The 16,227-nt window shown below is 37.3% G+C and overlaps 1 protein-coding gene across 9 annotated transcripts in view; it reads left to right on the top strand.

Moving 5' to 3' along the window:
- The window catches only part of DMD (dystrophin), a 9,298,038-nt gene that overhangs the window by 834,642 nt on the left and 8,447,169 nt on the right, over positions 1-16,227 (top strand). For all 9 annotated transcript variants that reach the window (XM_044072398.1, XM_044072396.1, XM_044072400.1 and 6 more), the window contains exon 2: positions 4,932-4,993. In XM_044072398.1, coding sequence (XP_043928333.1) covers positions 4,932-4,993 — 62 coding nt within the window. The remainder of the gene's footprint in view (positions 1-4,931; positions 4,994-16,227) is intronic.

Here is a 16,227-nt window from a genome sequence, read left to right as displayed (position 1 = left end):
GGTCCCTACAGCATGTAGCTCAGAGGGATTGGGATTTCTTTAAGTGGAGCATGTCCAACAGCTCTCGGTTTGACATAGCTTTGTATGTTAGGCAGAGATTACCTCTGAGTAGGCGATATGAAACAGAATAAAACTGGAGTTTTTCTAGACAGTCTGCATAGGGCATCTGTTTGAGGCCAGTAATCCTCTTTGTGAGGTATTTCTGTGGCCTTTCCAGTTGTTGTAGATGTCTGATGAGGTACATACCAAAAGGGGTGTTGTACTCTATAATGGGTCTAATGAGTGATGAGTAGAGAGGAACAATGACCTCTTTTTTTCTGGATTATAAACCTTTTGTGATGAGGTGTGCCACATAGAAGGATTTCCTGACCACTGTGGCAATGTGATTATCAAGGAGAGACTACTGTCCACCTGTGTCCCAAGGTCTCTTATCACACTTTCTGTGTTCAGTAGACTACCACCTATGTGGTAGTTCATGTGTACAGCGTTTTTACCAGAGGGGATGACAATGCACTTTTTGGCATTGAGCTTCCGGCCCTGGCTTTGACACCAGGCATCTGTCTCAGTGAGGTCCTTTTGTAGGATGTCCACATCGTTAGGAGTTTCAGTTATGGCTCCTAGTTTGCATTCATCTGCAAACTTCATTAGCCAAAGACCTTCTGTATTAGCCTGTACTTCAGAGAACTAGATAAACAGGAGAGGACCCAGGACTGAACCCTGTGGTACTCCACTTGTCACTGGTCTGAAGTCGGATTTGGAGTCTGCTACTTTCACAATGTGGGTTCTGTCCATGAGTCAGTTGGCAACCCATCTTGTGACATAGGGATTTATACCTAGTTTAGTGAGTTTATCTATAATTCCAGAGTGGGGGATGGTATTGAATACCTTGGCGAGATCTAGATAGGGTGTGTGAACCACCTTACCCTTATCTATAGCTTTGGTGACTGCTTCAAAGAAGTCTGTCAGGTTTAGGAGATATGATCTGCCTTTTTCAAACCCAAACTGGGTTGGGTCCAGAGTTTGGAGATTACCGATGTCTTTGTTTATGAGTTCCATGATGATACATTCCATGGCCTTGCAGACCAGGCTCGTCAGGCTAATGGGACTGTAGTTCCCAGGGTCCGACATGGCTCCCCATTTGTGGTGTGGGATAACCATCATGGTGCGTCATTCAGTGGGTACAAAGCCTGAGGTGAGGCTATGAATGAACATAGTACTTAGGTGGGGTGCCAGTTTGTTCTGTTGTTTGTGTAGAACGCAGCCTGGGATATTGTCAGGTCCCATGGATGCTGTGTTCTTGGCTTTGGAGAGTGTGTTGTTTACCTGTGCAGCCGTGATTACAGGAACTTTGCATTCTTCCAGTATAGAGATGGGCCCTCTGCGGGGTGAGAGGGGGGTATAGTTAGCACTGAAACTATGTGGCAGGATGTTGGCAATATCAGCTGGTTCTGTATATTTAGTGCCATTGTGCTGTAATTCAGAGCAGATCTGAGTGTTGCCATTGAGATTCTTGACATAGATATAGAATTCTTTGTGGATGTCTTTAGAGTCATTGGCAATTTTGTTTCCGTTAACTAGCTTTGGAGGATTTTATGAGGGATCTCAGCTTCTTACTGAGGCTGACCAGGGAGTTCCTCCAGTCATGGGATTTTACTCGTTTTTGCAACAGTTTCTTTCATCTGTTGTAGAGCTTGTTTATGGCAGAGGACTGCCAGATTGGCTTCCTTTTTTTGGAGGATGGCATCTTGGTTCTGTTAGGGGTTGCACTCGTGTAAGTGCTTATAGGTTCATAGGTTGGTACTGGGCTATCTGCCCGAAGGCATATATTAGCTCAGCCACATTGTGCAGTATTCACTGCCCCTTTAGTAGTTCCCTAGACCCTTGTACTAGCAGCTAGTACCCTTGGCCCCTATCTAGTAGTGTTGTTGGTGTGATCCCCGGTGTGAACTTTCTGTTACCCATACACTCATCAAGGTTCCTCTTGAAGAGTGATAGTGAGGGGCTCTGTCTTATGTAGATTGGGACCCTGTTCCATAGTAAGGGAAGTCTCTGCGAAGGGAATCTATCCCTCCAGCATGTTCTATTCATTGTTGTATTGAGGTTTACATCCCTAGAGCGTGTAGCTCAAGTATATTTGGTTTTGCTAAGATGGAGTATGTTCAACAATTCTGGGTTGGACATGGCTCTGTATGTTAGACAGAGATTGCCTCTGAGAAAGCAGTATGCAACAGAGAACAGTCTTAGCTTTTTCAATCGTGCTGCATAGGGCAACTGTTAAGCCAGTAATCCTCTTGGTTAGGTACCTCTGTGGTCTCTCCAGCTGCTGGAGATGTCTAGCCAGGTATATTCCAATTGGTGCATTGTACTCAATAATGGGTCTGATGAGGGAAGAGTAGAGGGGCACCATTACATTCTTAGATCTTGATGCAAACCCTTTCATGATCAGATGGGTCACATAGAAGGATTTTCTAACCACTTTGGCAACATTGTTATCAAAGGAAAGCTGACTATCTACTTGGGTCCCTAGATCCCTTATTTCTTCTTCAGATTTCAGGGGATTACCTCCTATGTTGTAGTTTGCGGGTACTCTGTTTTTTCCAAAGGGGATTACTATGCATTTTTTTGCATTTTGCTTGAGACCATGGCTTTGACACCATGCATCAGTCTCATTTAGGCCCTTCTGGAGCATCTCCATGTCGGCCGGAGACTCTATTATAGCACCCAGTTTGCAGTCGTCCGCATATTTAGTCAGCCACAGCCCTTCCATGCTTGCCTGTACTTCTGAGAAGTATATGCCAAACAGGAGGGGCCCCAGGACAGAGCCCTGAGGCACACCACTCGTTACTGGTCTGGATTTGGAAATGGATCCCGCTACTCTTACTTTATGGGATCTGTCTGAGAGCCAGTTTGCGATCCATCTTGTGACGTAAGGGTTTATGCCCAGGCTGGTGAGCTTATCAATAATACCTGAATGGGGAATGGTGTCAAATGCTTTAGCAAGGTCAAGGTAATCCGTGTGTACCTCCTTTCCCTTATCTATAGCCTGAGTAACTGTCTCAAAGAAATCCACCAGGTTCAGGAGGCATGATCTGTGTGGGGTTTAGCGACTGGAGGTTCCCAATCTCTCCATTTATGAGTTCCATAATGATTCACTCCATAGCCTTACAGATCAGACTGGTCAGGCTTATTGGTCGGTAGTTCCCAGGGTCAGTTGTGGCCCCACCCTTGTGTAGCGGGACCACCGTTGTCGTGCGCCATTCTGTGGGCACATATTCTGTGGAGAGGCTGAGACTGAACAGGGTATTAAGATGCGGGGTTAATTCCTTTCGGAGCTCACGTATGACACAACCTGGGACACCATCTGGTCCCATGGAGGCAGTGTTTTTAGCTTTAGATAGAGCCTTGTTAACCAACTTATCAGTAATAATTGGACTTACACAAAAAAAGTAAAGTGCATTTGTGTAGGATTCAGCAGTCGTACCTCTATTGTACGTCTGCATGGGTGTCATTAAGTTTGCCACTTCTGTCTTAAGAAATGTGAAGTTGGCTTTGGAGAAGTTTTTTACGGTGGTTTCCCTAATGGGTAGTGGGAGCAGGATGTGGATGTCTAGGGTGATTAGCTTGTGGTAGGATCTGACCAACATATATAAATAACTATCTATATATATATATATATATATATATATATATATATATATATATATATATATATATATATATGTATATGTATATATACACACACACACACACACACACACACACAGACATACGGCCACCCTCATCTCATTGTATTCAAGGATACACACACGCACAACCCTGCCACCAGATCATACTCAAGGATGCATTGTAGCGCGAGCACACACACACACACACACACACACACACACACACACACACACACACACACACACACACACACACACGCTCTATGTGTATATAGCTGGAGTCCCTTTTAGATATTCCCTGTAGTCATCAGCTGTTATTGTCTGTAAGACCCTTAAACTGTCCTCTGTACCTGTCTGTCTGCTTTTATATACATATGTGTATCTATCTCCCTACATATACTTATTTCTTTCTTTCTGTCTGTCTGTCTATTTAGAGAGAAAGACAAGTAGAGAAGGAAAGAGAGAATATAATGTTTTTTGTGGTGTACGGAGTGTGGCAATTATACTCCAATATCCAGAAAAAGAGAAATCAGTTAAGATTTTCTACAGCATGAGACCCAATCACAACTGCTAATCACCCTCTGCTTCATTTGTTGAGATCAGGTATTGCACAAGTTAAATCTGCCCATACTAAACAGCAAACAATAGTTGCAGAACTAAAATCAGATTTGTTTCTGCCTGTCTGTGCTGGTACTGTATCCCCGACTTTCCGTAACATAAAAGAGCATGTTACTGCCTTTTTGGCAGTACTCTATAAATCCTTTACAGCTTTGAAAGCCAGCAAAATGCTTAGCAATTTTTTATACAACTATTAGTACATGGAGCAGATAAAGTTATATGCAATACAAAGAACTGCTTATTGTGTGTTAGAGGCATGGCTGCTGAGATTCTTTTCTTGAGCTTCCCTCTCAAGGTGAATTTCTTACCAACACATAATTATATTTAACTGCATTGTGATATGACCTTTATGTTCATGTTAAGTCAAAAATATATTTATTGGTTACTACAGACATACATGTGTGTGTGTGTGTGTGTGTGTGTGTGTGTGTGTGTGTGTGTGTGAGAGAGAGTATGCAGTGGGTATGTTTTCTTTTCTTTGTGAAACTCTTTATTTGTCTTTGGGTGCTTATCATTTTCCAAGTAAAATTCTACATTTTCGTTTTATACTTCCAACTTAATGCTAGTGAGTTTATTTCTCTTTTCAAGATAATACATCATCAGTTTCACTCTGCTGCCCTTGACATATATTTTCTTTTTATCTTGTAGATGAAAGAGAAGATGTTCAGAAGAAAACATTCACAAAATGGATAAATGCACAATTTGCAAAGGTAGGTTCGCTTATATAACTTTTTCAGATGGGTGAAAGGGATGAGCTGGGATGCTCTTCTTTCTTAATGTTTGCTGAAATTGCTATTGTTGTTCAGGTTTCATCTTTATGTTGCTTTTGTAGTGAATTACTTAAACATTATTTATGTTAAATTGTTCTGTTTCTCCTGGCCTTCAGAATGAAGTCTTGAGCTTGAAAACTATTTCAGATATCTGTGTTTTCAAATTGCAGATTTGAAAAGTTGAAATATGAAAATGATTTAGATTTATACATCATTCATACATAAAAGAGAGACACAATCTATGTGAAGGCTACAGTCAGCTGCACTTTTGATGTGATATTAAGAATCATGACTTTGTGGCAAAGGTTTCTATTTCCAGTGTTTAAGATCCTTGCTTATTTCATTCATTTATAATATCTCTGTATTGAATTACTTAAATGAATATTTTGTGTTAGAATTAGAAATACTGCCAAAGGAAGCATAGTCTGTTGCAAGTGATGTATTGTGTTTGCTGTCTTAATGACTGCATTGTTATAGTTTTGAAAAGCATGCATGTGTTAAAGGAGCTAGTAGTTGGCAACATTTTCTTCCATTTTTTATTTTCTCAAGTTTCAGAAGTTTTTTTTCAAAAGCATATTTAGCATATTAATATTTTAATTCTAGATGATTTTTGTATGAGGTCATTCATTGCCAGAATGGTGTATATCCATGGTTTTGTCCTATGATCTAAAACCCTTTGAAAAAATAAATGAATGACTGCATTGAAATGCACATATAGACGTAACATCATTGCATGTATAAAATATATATTTGATGATAGTTTATGTATGGTATATCATTTAATGCTTTTTTGTGACCACTGTAATCATAAATATATACAGTAGCATCTACGTATGAAAACACACACAAAACATATCACAATTGTTGAATGATACACTAGTTAATAGTTATAACTCTGTCATTGTACATGTGGGTGTTAATGACCTGTGATGTACTTCCCTTGACTATATGAACTGAGACATGATCAAGCTCGCTGATTATGTGTCTCAGGCAAGTATATGCTTACCTCTGAGCAGGATACTACCTTCTCCAAGGATGATGTTATGTTATCAACAGAAAGTGATTCATTTTAACAACTAGCTTAGCTTCTGGTGTCAATCAAAGGGGGTAAAATATTTGATGGCCTGGAAGGTCATGGTTGACAGACTATTCTGCTTTGCCAGGGATGGTCTGCACTTGTCATCTCTAGGCTTTTGGATACTGGCAAAGACCTTTTCCACCCACATAGTGCCTTTTTTTAGGCAATGCCAAACAGATAAACCTTCTGACTTAACTGAACCTATGAAGGGATATCTGAAGGTGGTACTGCTCAATGCTAGAAGTCTTAACAATAAACTCACCTCTGTGCAAGCCTTCCTTTCCCTTGTGGGTGTAGACCTCTGTTTATTAACAGAGACATGGTTTAAATGCACTGAGAGTACCCCAACACTGCAAGGTTATAATTCCTTTCACACCTTTAGACCAGCTACTACACAGGAGTGAAATAAAGGCACAGGAGTTTCAGTGTATATTAAAACCAGTCTCACATCCAGACTAGTTAAAGTGTATGACCCATTGGAACTCATACATGTGCAACTCACCATAAACACAGTGTCACACCATATCCTTGCAACCTATAGGTCACTCTCCATGTCCCAGGAAACCCATAATGCCTATCTCAATGTGCTACTGTTATGGGGGGGCTCAACTACCCCTCTATAGATTGGGAATCCTACACCACTTCTGATGTCCAAGCCCAGCAATTCCTTAACTTTGTTAATACAAAACCCTGGAACAGTTGGTCTATTCACCTTCTAGGAGTAAAACCATCCTTGACCTTGCACTCGTGAGCATGAGGGACTGATGTTCCTCACCCAATGTAATATCTTTACTTGCCAGATCTGACCATAAGGCAGTATTGCTTGAAATAAAGATTAAGTCTGTGGATCCAGCAAAACCAAAAACATTTAGGGGCTATTCCAAGGCTAACCTCTCTCTACTAAACAACACCTTAGCTAAATTCCAAGCACCTCTAAATCCAGTAGACACTGTAGCATACACTGAACTATTTGCAAAATCTCTGTACAGCTATATTGATACCTATATTGATCTAACTGTGCCCATTTGTATTAAGAATAAAAATACTTAAAAGGCAAGCCACCCTGGTGGAACCACAATATCAATCAGTTATACAACAATAGAAAAAAAAATCTTGGCCAAGCATAGGAGGAACAAAGCCATGTATGCTAAAGCCCCCCTGGCCAATCTAAACAGACAGCTAAGAGGGTTAACTAATACTACAAATGCTAAATTTGAAAGAAAAACACTTTCTCAGGCAAAGGACAACTGCAAAGCTTTCTACAGCTATATCCAAAACCACAGAGGAAATACACAAAATTATGCAGAACTTATTATAAAAGGCATCACCCACATTGAACCGAAGTCCAAAACCAACCTTTTGGCTGACAAGTTCAGCTGAAATTTCCTCCCCCACTCCCCCCCCCAGTAGTCCAAAGGAAATACCACATAACACAGCCCCCCCCCCCACCATTACTAGGGAATAGGTCATCAGTGCACTTCCCATGCCCAAAAGCATTGCATTGTTGCACACAGATAACATCCTGGAAAGTTTAATAAATAGCATGAAATATAATCTCTCTGATTCACTTGAATCACTTTTCAACTGGAGCCATCAGTCAGGTTTTGTACCCAAGGAATGGAAAATGGCTACAGTCACCCCCCTGCACAAAGACGGTCCAACCACTGATCCAGTTAACTACAGGCCCATAAGTCTTACAAGCCTCATATGTAAGGCCATGGAAGGAATCCTGGACATGATAAATGAGGATGTAGTTAACCTGAAATACTGGATCCATCAGACTTTGGCTTTGTTAAAGGAAGGTCATGCCTATTAAATCTGGTGGACATTCTGGGAGGGTCACCGAAGCAATAGATGAAGGTAAGATTGTGAATACAGCTTACCTCAACCTGGCCAAGGCTTTTGATACACCACCACACTCAGGCATTATAGACAAGCTCACTAATTTAGTTATAAGCACTTTGAAAACCTGATGGATAGCCAACTGGCTGAAAGGACCCAAGAGGTCAAAATAGGTGAGTCCACCTACACCAAGAGACGAGTCACTACAGAAGTCCCCAAAGGTTCGATTCTGGCCCGCTCCTTTTTGGTATTTGTTTCTCTGAAATGGAAGCAAATGTTGAAGGTTTATGGCTGACTAAGTTTGCAGATGATTGTAAGCTGGAGTTTATCACTAACTCCCCTGCAGGCACTAGCATTCTTTAGGAATGTCCTTCTCTGACTAACAAATGTTGAAAAAAACATGGTCTTAAACTCAGTGCTATGAAATGCATAATTTTACCCTTTGGGAAGTCACTCATCTGGGCTAATTACCGTTTTGATAATATACCCCTAAGAGTTGACCCAGTGGTCAGGGATCTGGGTATGCACATAGACAGTAGCTTTAACTTTGACCAGCATGCCGCCACAGTTGTGCAGAAATCCTTTTATGTTGTGCAACTTATATGTAAGGGCATGGCATCTAGGGCCAGAGAGGTCATTATCCCACAGCACTCAGTCCTTATCAGACCAATCACAGAGTACAATGCTGCCTTTAATATATACCTGACAAGGCACAGGCAACAACTAGAGCAACCTCAAAGGTCCCTTACAAAAGAATACAAAGTGTAACAAACCTGCTTTATGCAGAGCACCTTAAAACCCTTTCCCTCTACTCAGTCTCCTATAGATTGCTGAAAAGTGATCTATCCCTGGCTTACAAGGCATCCACAAACCCTGCAGTTAGGAATCTCCTACATATTTGTACATCAAAGAGTACCAGAAATGCAAGGTCTAGGGACTTGAATTTTGTCTGTGACCTAAACAGAACATGGTGGAGAGACAGATATGTTTCCCAGAGACTGCACCCCCCCCCCCCCATGGAGCAGGTTTCCCATCCATGTGAAGCTGAGTTCATCTATTACCCAGCACAACCTACACCAGTGGATGGGGAATATGAAATTTACACCAGGCCTGACAACCATGTACCTTATGGGCAGTGGTAGGTTATTAATGTTTGGATCTCAATGTCCTGCTTGGATGCAGGACATCATTATTGTTTTGGGAAAACTTGGCTAGGCTTAGAAAGCCCCCCCCCCCCCGCCCTGGTCATTAGCCTAGTAACAGCCTTTAATCTATGAATATAATAATATAATATAATATAATATAATATAATATAATATAATATAATATAATATAATATAATATAATATAATATAAGGCTATAGTGTATTGATATTCGCCATGGGCATTTTCAGTGTACATGGACATTTCATTATGAAATGGATTTAACTGTGAAGTATATTTTGAATATTAAAATAAGCTGCATGGTTTGACCATGTTGTCATCAACAGCATGTTTGGTTCATCATCATTTTAGAAGTTTGCTATTCTGCCCATGAAACTACTTTTATAAAAGCCACTCCAAAACCATACAAACTGTCATCATTACTATGTGCTGATTTTGGTGACAAAAATACATTCATATATGCTTCTCCTTGTGGTGGAAAATGAATAGAACAAAAACAATGTCAACAGGGCCTAATGATATTAAAGATACTGAGAAACTGCACACATTGAGACTGCTTGAAAAATACAGTGCATTTCATAAGCTGATTAGAAAATTAGTGCAAGATTGTAGTAACTTACAGACGAAAATGAAGGTCGCTGTGTCTGTTTATGTAAAGTGTGCTGGTAAACATTTATTTTTGGTAGTAGCTGGGGTGTGAAAACATTGGTATGTTTAAGTTAAATTTTGGATGGTAAAATAAGCGGCATAGCTTTACCATGTTGTTGTCTATGGCATGAGTGGCTCCTTAGAAATTAATAGACTAGTTATTGTCTTGGTGCAAACATAAGAAATTATTAAAGTGACTGCAAAACCATATAAACTAGCATTGTTAGTCTGTGTGGACATTTGTACCAAAAAATACATTCTTAGATATTTTTTCTTTTATGCCGGTGAATGCATAGATAAAAAAAAAAAAAAAAAAAAAAACAAATATATATGCTCAGTGTCATGGAAGAGACTGACGCAGCCACAAGCTTTTGAGTACTTGAAAAATATAATGTAGTTTAGAAAGTATTGATCAACAAATTAGTGCCAGATAAGAGTAAATGAATATAAAGGTTGCTTTCTCTGTGTATTTTATGTAACCTGAGCTAGTTGGTATTTATATTTTGGTAGTAGCTATGGTGCTTGTTATTACACTTATACCTATGGAAAATATGCTTGTTAAAGGACCCGAAGCATATACCAATGGAATAATGATACAGTCGTCAGTACTGTTCAGTAACTGATGTAGTAATTAGAAAGTTATACTTACTAATATGCTAAGTATTGGGAAGATTTTTTTTTTCTTGAAAGTGATGTAAGCATATCAAAAGCCTAAGTAACAAAAGCAGACTCTTTATATATGACAGAAATGAACAGGCAAGTATTAACAAAAACTGGTTGTTGTAAATTTGTGCTGAATTAGCTACTTTGGCAGTGGCATAATCTTCTCATTTGCTCATACCCCACCTTACATTTGTAAGATACCATGTTGTTTTTGCTAGTTCAGCATATGTAAGCCTGAAAAAATAGTAGCTGACATTATGAAGAATGGTACCTTTTAGTCATATAACACCAGTATTCCTACAATATATAATGTGCTGGCTTTTGCCTAGTAAACACACAGATATAGGGTGTTATAAAGAATAGCAATCGTGCCACCTCTGGTACCGCCTTCTATTTTAGTGCGCTTTGGACAGAGTATTCCCGTTATGTCAGGCTGCTGTAATTAGCATGTAAAGTATAGATTATTCAGATTGCATGTGATGTGCACAGAACATTATTTCCTTTATTCTTTCTTTGCCTTGTAGCAATACCCAGTGTAGCCTACTGGATGCCCATTAAGGTATCTCCTTGGAAGCTTATTTGCTTAAAATGTACTACTTTTAAACACTTTTAAACTTATCAGTACACATGCAGATAAATAATAAATATAGAGAAGCGACTTGGATCAACGTATTATTTAAAAATCATAATTAAATAATGTGCAGTTTGTTTTAAAGTGAAGGAACACTTGTTTTGAATCTATGAGACAGTCTCATGGCTAGTGTAGCACTGCTGAAATAATATTATACAATATAGTTAAGAAAAGAGGTACTCTGAACTGTACAGTCTTTGAGTTGTGGTTAAAAATATTGCAGTACTGTCTACAGCATGTGTTTCCTTAATGACTTAATAAATATAGAACCAAGTCAATATTCATGCAATCTTTGGTTCTGCATACTGAATTATCTTGAAAGCTTGGTTGTGTGACAGTTCTTTTCTAACTGAAATAACCATTTATTTTATAAGAGATTATTTTTTGCTTAAAAGTCTAAAACCATGAAAACCAGAACAATATTTTGACATAGATACTTGTGACAAGATTTTAATTAAATTTTTGCCATCATTAACTTCCATGATGAGTGTCTTTAAGTATCCAAATCCATGTGCACTGCATGGTAAGTTGGCATTTATTCTATAGCCATAAGAATTATGTCTGCATGGTCTCTGAAACCTGGTATCAATACCCTTGAATTGCACAGCAGTGCATACATACTCTGATTGGAATTACACCAATGAATGATTTTTAGCCGTGTCAGTTTTAATTAATTTGCTGTTATGTGAAGAAGTTGTTCAAACTCACCTACATTTTCAAGTTCTTTGGAACTTAACAACTATCAGGTATTTATATTTCTGTATGCATACATACAAGGAAAATAACACAAGATCTGCAGTTTATCAGGCTTGCAAAAATAAAAGTATATTATCACTTGTCTGCAACAGCATACCTACAAGTCAGCTAAACACAGATTTTACTTATCAATTTCAAGAATATAAGTATAGTTCATAAGGGGTAGAAAGCGTTACTTAATAAAAGAGGTGGCCACTTTCCTTTACTAAACATGCTACAATCATCCTTGAGTAAGTTTGCTATATAGCTTCCATTTACTAGCCTGGATTAAACATTTGCACATTTTGAGAAAGTTATCTTGTTTCTTTTTACAGATTCTGTTTGTGTCTAGTAATGTCAGAGTAATATCTATATTTATTTACCACTTAGCAGTGAAAAATGTAGTGTATTGATAAAAATAGCTAGAAAGGTAAATGAGCAGATGCACCCAGGGATGTTGTTCTGGCTTCACATATAATGCAGACAGTACAGACCATGCACATAAAAGAAAAGAGAAAGTTTTGAGGAAGAAAGGAGAGCAGAGCTCCAGGAGTTGGTCAAAACAACTATTGAGAAAAGGGTAAATGAATTGTGGTATGGCCAATATGACTAATTGAGAGCACCAACTGGTGAAAGCTATGCGACTGAAAACTTTTCTTTGACAGAAAATATAATCAAAACTTAAGATTTAGAGATACTTGCCATTCACTAATAGAGAAAAGAATTGTGGCTTCAAATTCTTCAAAAGGTGTAATTTTCCTTTTAGAATTTAAACTGCCTGGTTAAGAGAGGAGAGATTTCCGCCTGAGCTAATCAGGAAATGGTACTCAGGATTCTTGTGTTAAAAAAAGATATCCAGTCAATTATATGCAGTATGCAGGATGTATGACTTATAATGTACAGACTGGATACTAAAAGAGAAAGTTTCAAAGAAGAGTCCAGAAAAGAAGATGTAACATTTAGAAATTCTTATAAAACAACAAACTGCACAAATCAGCTGTAAGGAGCTTTAAAATGATCATAGGGGAGAATTATTGAAGGTAAGTCTATGAATTTCTTTTAAAACAAAATAACTGGCCCATACATAAAATTGATGATTTACAAAACAGTCTGAGATGAAATTACATTAGAATTTATGGTATGTCTGAAAAGTAGGAGGAGGGCAATATAATGAACTTCTTAACAGCATGGTTGCATAAAACATTAACTATTCCTGCAGCTTTATCTTTTGGAATTCAAAGGGTACATAGATCCTTGAGAACACATTCAAAGAAGGAAATCTCACCATGACATTCAATTCTAGTTAAGTTAATGTTTAGTTTAGAAAAAAGATCATGTCCACCTATTAAGATAGGTAAACATGTAGTCAGATATGACAATGATCATTCCAGTAAAATAATGAGTAAAAGAAAATCCTGCTTACCACTAATTAAAGAACTTAAAAAGAACAATATTAAAGCCACTTTGGCGTTTCCTACAAAGATAAAATTATTTCTTTCTGAAGGAACTGAAATATTTGACGTACTGGAGGAGGCACCTACTTTTGTTTACAAAAGAAAATCCTTAATAATATTGAAGAAATGGATTCAGACAGTATATCCCTCAAGGGACAAAGTGAGCTGAATTTTTGTAAAATTGCTTCTCAAATTAAAATCTTAAAAAACAAGTGACTTTCAGTCTGTCTGCAGGACATTTATTTTCTGAAACAATAGATTTACCCTTTAAATAAAAAGTTTGTATAGGACTTTAAGCTTCAAACATATGTGAGTTTATATTTATATATTAAGCTAAAACATTTTTATTTATGATAATGAATATAAATGGTTAGTTTTGCTGTTTTACTATATTTACAGTGAAATAATTCATATATTTCATTTAACTAAACATGCCATTAAATTATAAACAATATAATTTGGTAACTTTAAGATTATATAAATTAGGAATGTTTTTATTTGTTTAATTTTGCTTAGTATATGCATTGCTGGGTTAAACAAATATCAGATCTAAGTAATATGGTAATTAGATGTGTTAAAGTGCTCATGGTTTTGTCTTCTTTGCTTCTATGTGACACATTCCTTTCATATGTTATTTTTGAAGCAATTAATACTTAAAAGAACTTAATAAAATAATTTTTCAGTTGTGTGACCTTGCATGCCTTGCTTCCTGCCTGCTCCTTCATCTGTTTTGAAGAAAATCTAGGTCAAAGTTTATCACAGGTGTCTATGAAAACAGCAAGGAACATTCTTTTTCTTTCTTTTTTCAAGTTTATGTGTGAGAAATGTACTCAAAATAACATTTTTTTTTTTAATAAAAAAAATATATTTATTTAAAAGTGAAGAACTAGTAAACCAAAAGTTGTAACAATTTATGTTGTGCTGTTGCGGATATATAATTTTCTTATATTTTGTTGAATGTTAATAGCTTATGCTGCAGTTTTATAACTCTTCATATTAATGGAAAGAAGTAAAATTAGATGTTTGTTACTGATTAGAACCGTTTAAAATATTTAAAAAGAATGAGAAACATGCAGTGGAAATTAACAGCTGCTATGTGTTGTGAGTTGTGTTTTTCAGATGCTGTAATCAAATTCCATTGTCAGTATGTGAAGTTTAGATCAGAACAGCAGTTCACAATGGCTAAAAACACACATTCAATTGAATCAAGCAGAAATTCTTTTATATATAGTCAGACTTGTTTGTAATATTAAAATTAATAAGAGTAAACATCTTATGAATAATATACAAAACACAAGGAATGAAATATCTTCTATGTAAGATTAATAAAAGAGCAGTATTAGAAGGTTAAGAAATATATACACATACTATAATCTCTAATAGAGAGCAGATGATTAAATTGCTTTTTGATGGGAGATTTTAGAAAAACAGGTGGGCAGGTTGTTGTTGTTGTTGTTGTTGTGTCTTTTGGCTTTTCCCGGTAAGGGGTCGCCACAGCGGAACTCCGGTCCGCTAAAGATTGGTAGTTGATTTTTACATGCCGAGTTACCAGCCCTGATGTACAACCTTCAACGAAGGTATGCCCATTCACGCATGTCTCCACGCAGAAGACGCTCTAGCTGAGAATCCAACCGGACAGCGTCTTACTGTGAGGCGACAATGCTACCGCAGCACCACCACCATGGTAAGACAGAAAAATATACTTGAATAACAAACTGCTTATAAACATATACCTGCATATGGCAGAACCATGAATGCACAAGATCACATAAAATTTACATAGAAAATAAAACAAAATATTTGAAAACATCATGAAAGCTAAAATTTGAAGCTTGTTCATGTAACTTTTCAAGCTTTTTACATATTGTATTATTAGATGCACTAAGACTACTTAGGGTGGCCACGGTGGTGCAGCAGTTAGTGTTGTTGCCTCACAGTAAGAGGTTCCGTGGTTCGATCCTTGGCTGGGGTGCCTTCTGTGTGGAGTCTGCATGTCCTCCCTGTGGTCGCATGGATTTCCTCCAGTACTCCGGTTTCCTCTCACATCCCAAAGACATGCTCTAGGTGGATTGGACACTCTAAATTGGCCCTAGGTGTGAGTGCATGTATGTGTGTGCCTTCTGTGGAAGGTTGGGCTCTGACCTGGCAAATTGACACTGTAAAATTCCACTGCCAATCATGAGTGGACAGGTGATCCACTGTGGCAATCCTTAACTGGTGGGAAAAGCCTAAAGAAGAAGAAGAAGAAGATGATGCACTAAGACTATTTGAGATAACTCATTTTATACGTCTGGGTTGAAATTTGAGTGTTTTAGTGCATCTATTTGATAGAAAGTGAAGTAGATTTTTCAATATGTTTGAACCCAGGAAAGAAAATAGGATTAGAATAAAGCACATTGTAACCTTTAAATACAATATAGACAGATTTTTTTGACTCCATAGAAATAACAAGACAGACATTCCCTTTGGCCTCAGTAATGTACATATTTTTATTAATTAGTTTAATAAGCTAAAGGATTTTTAAATATTTTGATATGTATCATATTAAGAGTGTTATACAATTTTAAGACATATACACATGCTTTTTAAACTAATTCAGAGCTGTTTTAGGTTTATAAAATGTGTATATATGTTTTAGAATGGCAAATATATATGTGCATTGATGTTCCTATTTTTATAATAGTTTAGTATGATAATATTATCTGTCACCTGTAAGTTTATAGATATCTTTATCTCTTCAGGTCCCACTCTGCTCTATTTTTTTTATTTATAGATTTAGTTGTAATAATGTTGAATGATATAATCATTTAGGAATACATAATGGATAATTTATACTACTATTACATAAATATGTATACAGTACACTGTTTGTTGGATTATTTAATATTTGTAATTAATAGAAGAGGATTATTAAACTTTTATGTAGTAAAGGGTGAATGGCAAGATATATAATTAAATT

This window comes from Protopterus annectens, chromosome 5.part0 (genome assembly GCF_019279795.1).
Source record: "Protopterus annectens isolate FY-2018-M chromosome 5.part0, PAN1.0, whole genome shotgun sequence".
NCBI lineage: Eukaryota > Metazoa > Chordata > Ceratodontiformes > Protopteridae > Protopterus > Protopterus annectens.
Note: the sequence above shows the minus strand (reverse complement) of the source record. Positions and strands in the feature narration are given on the sequence as shown.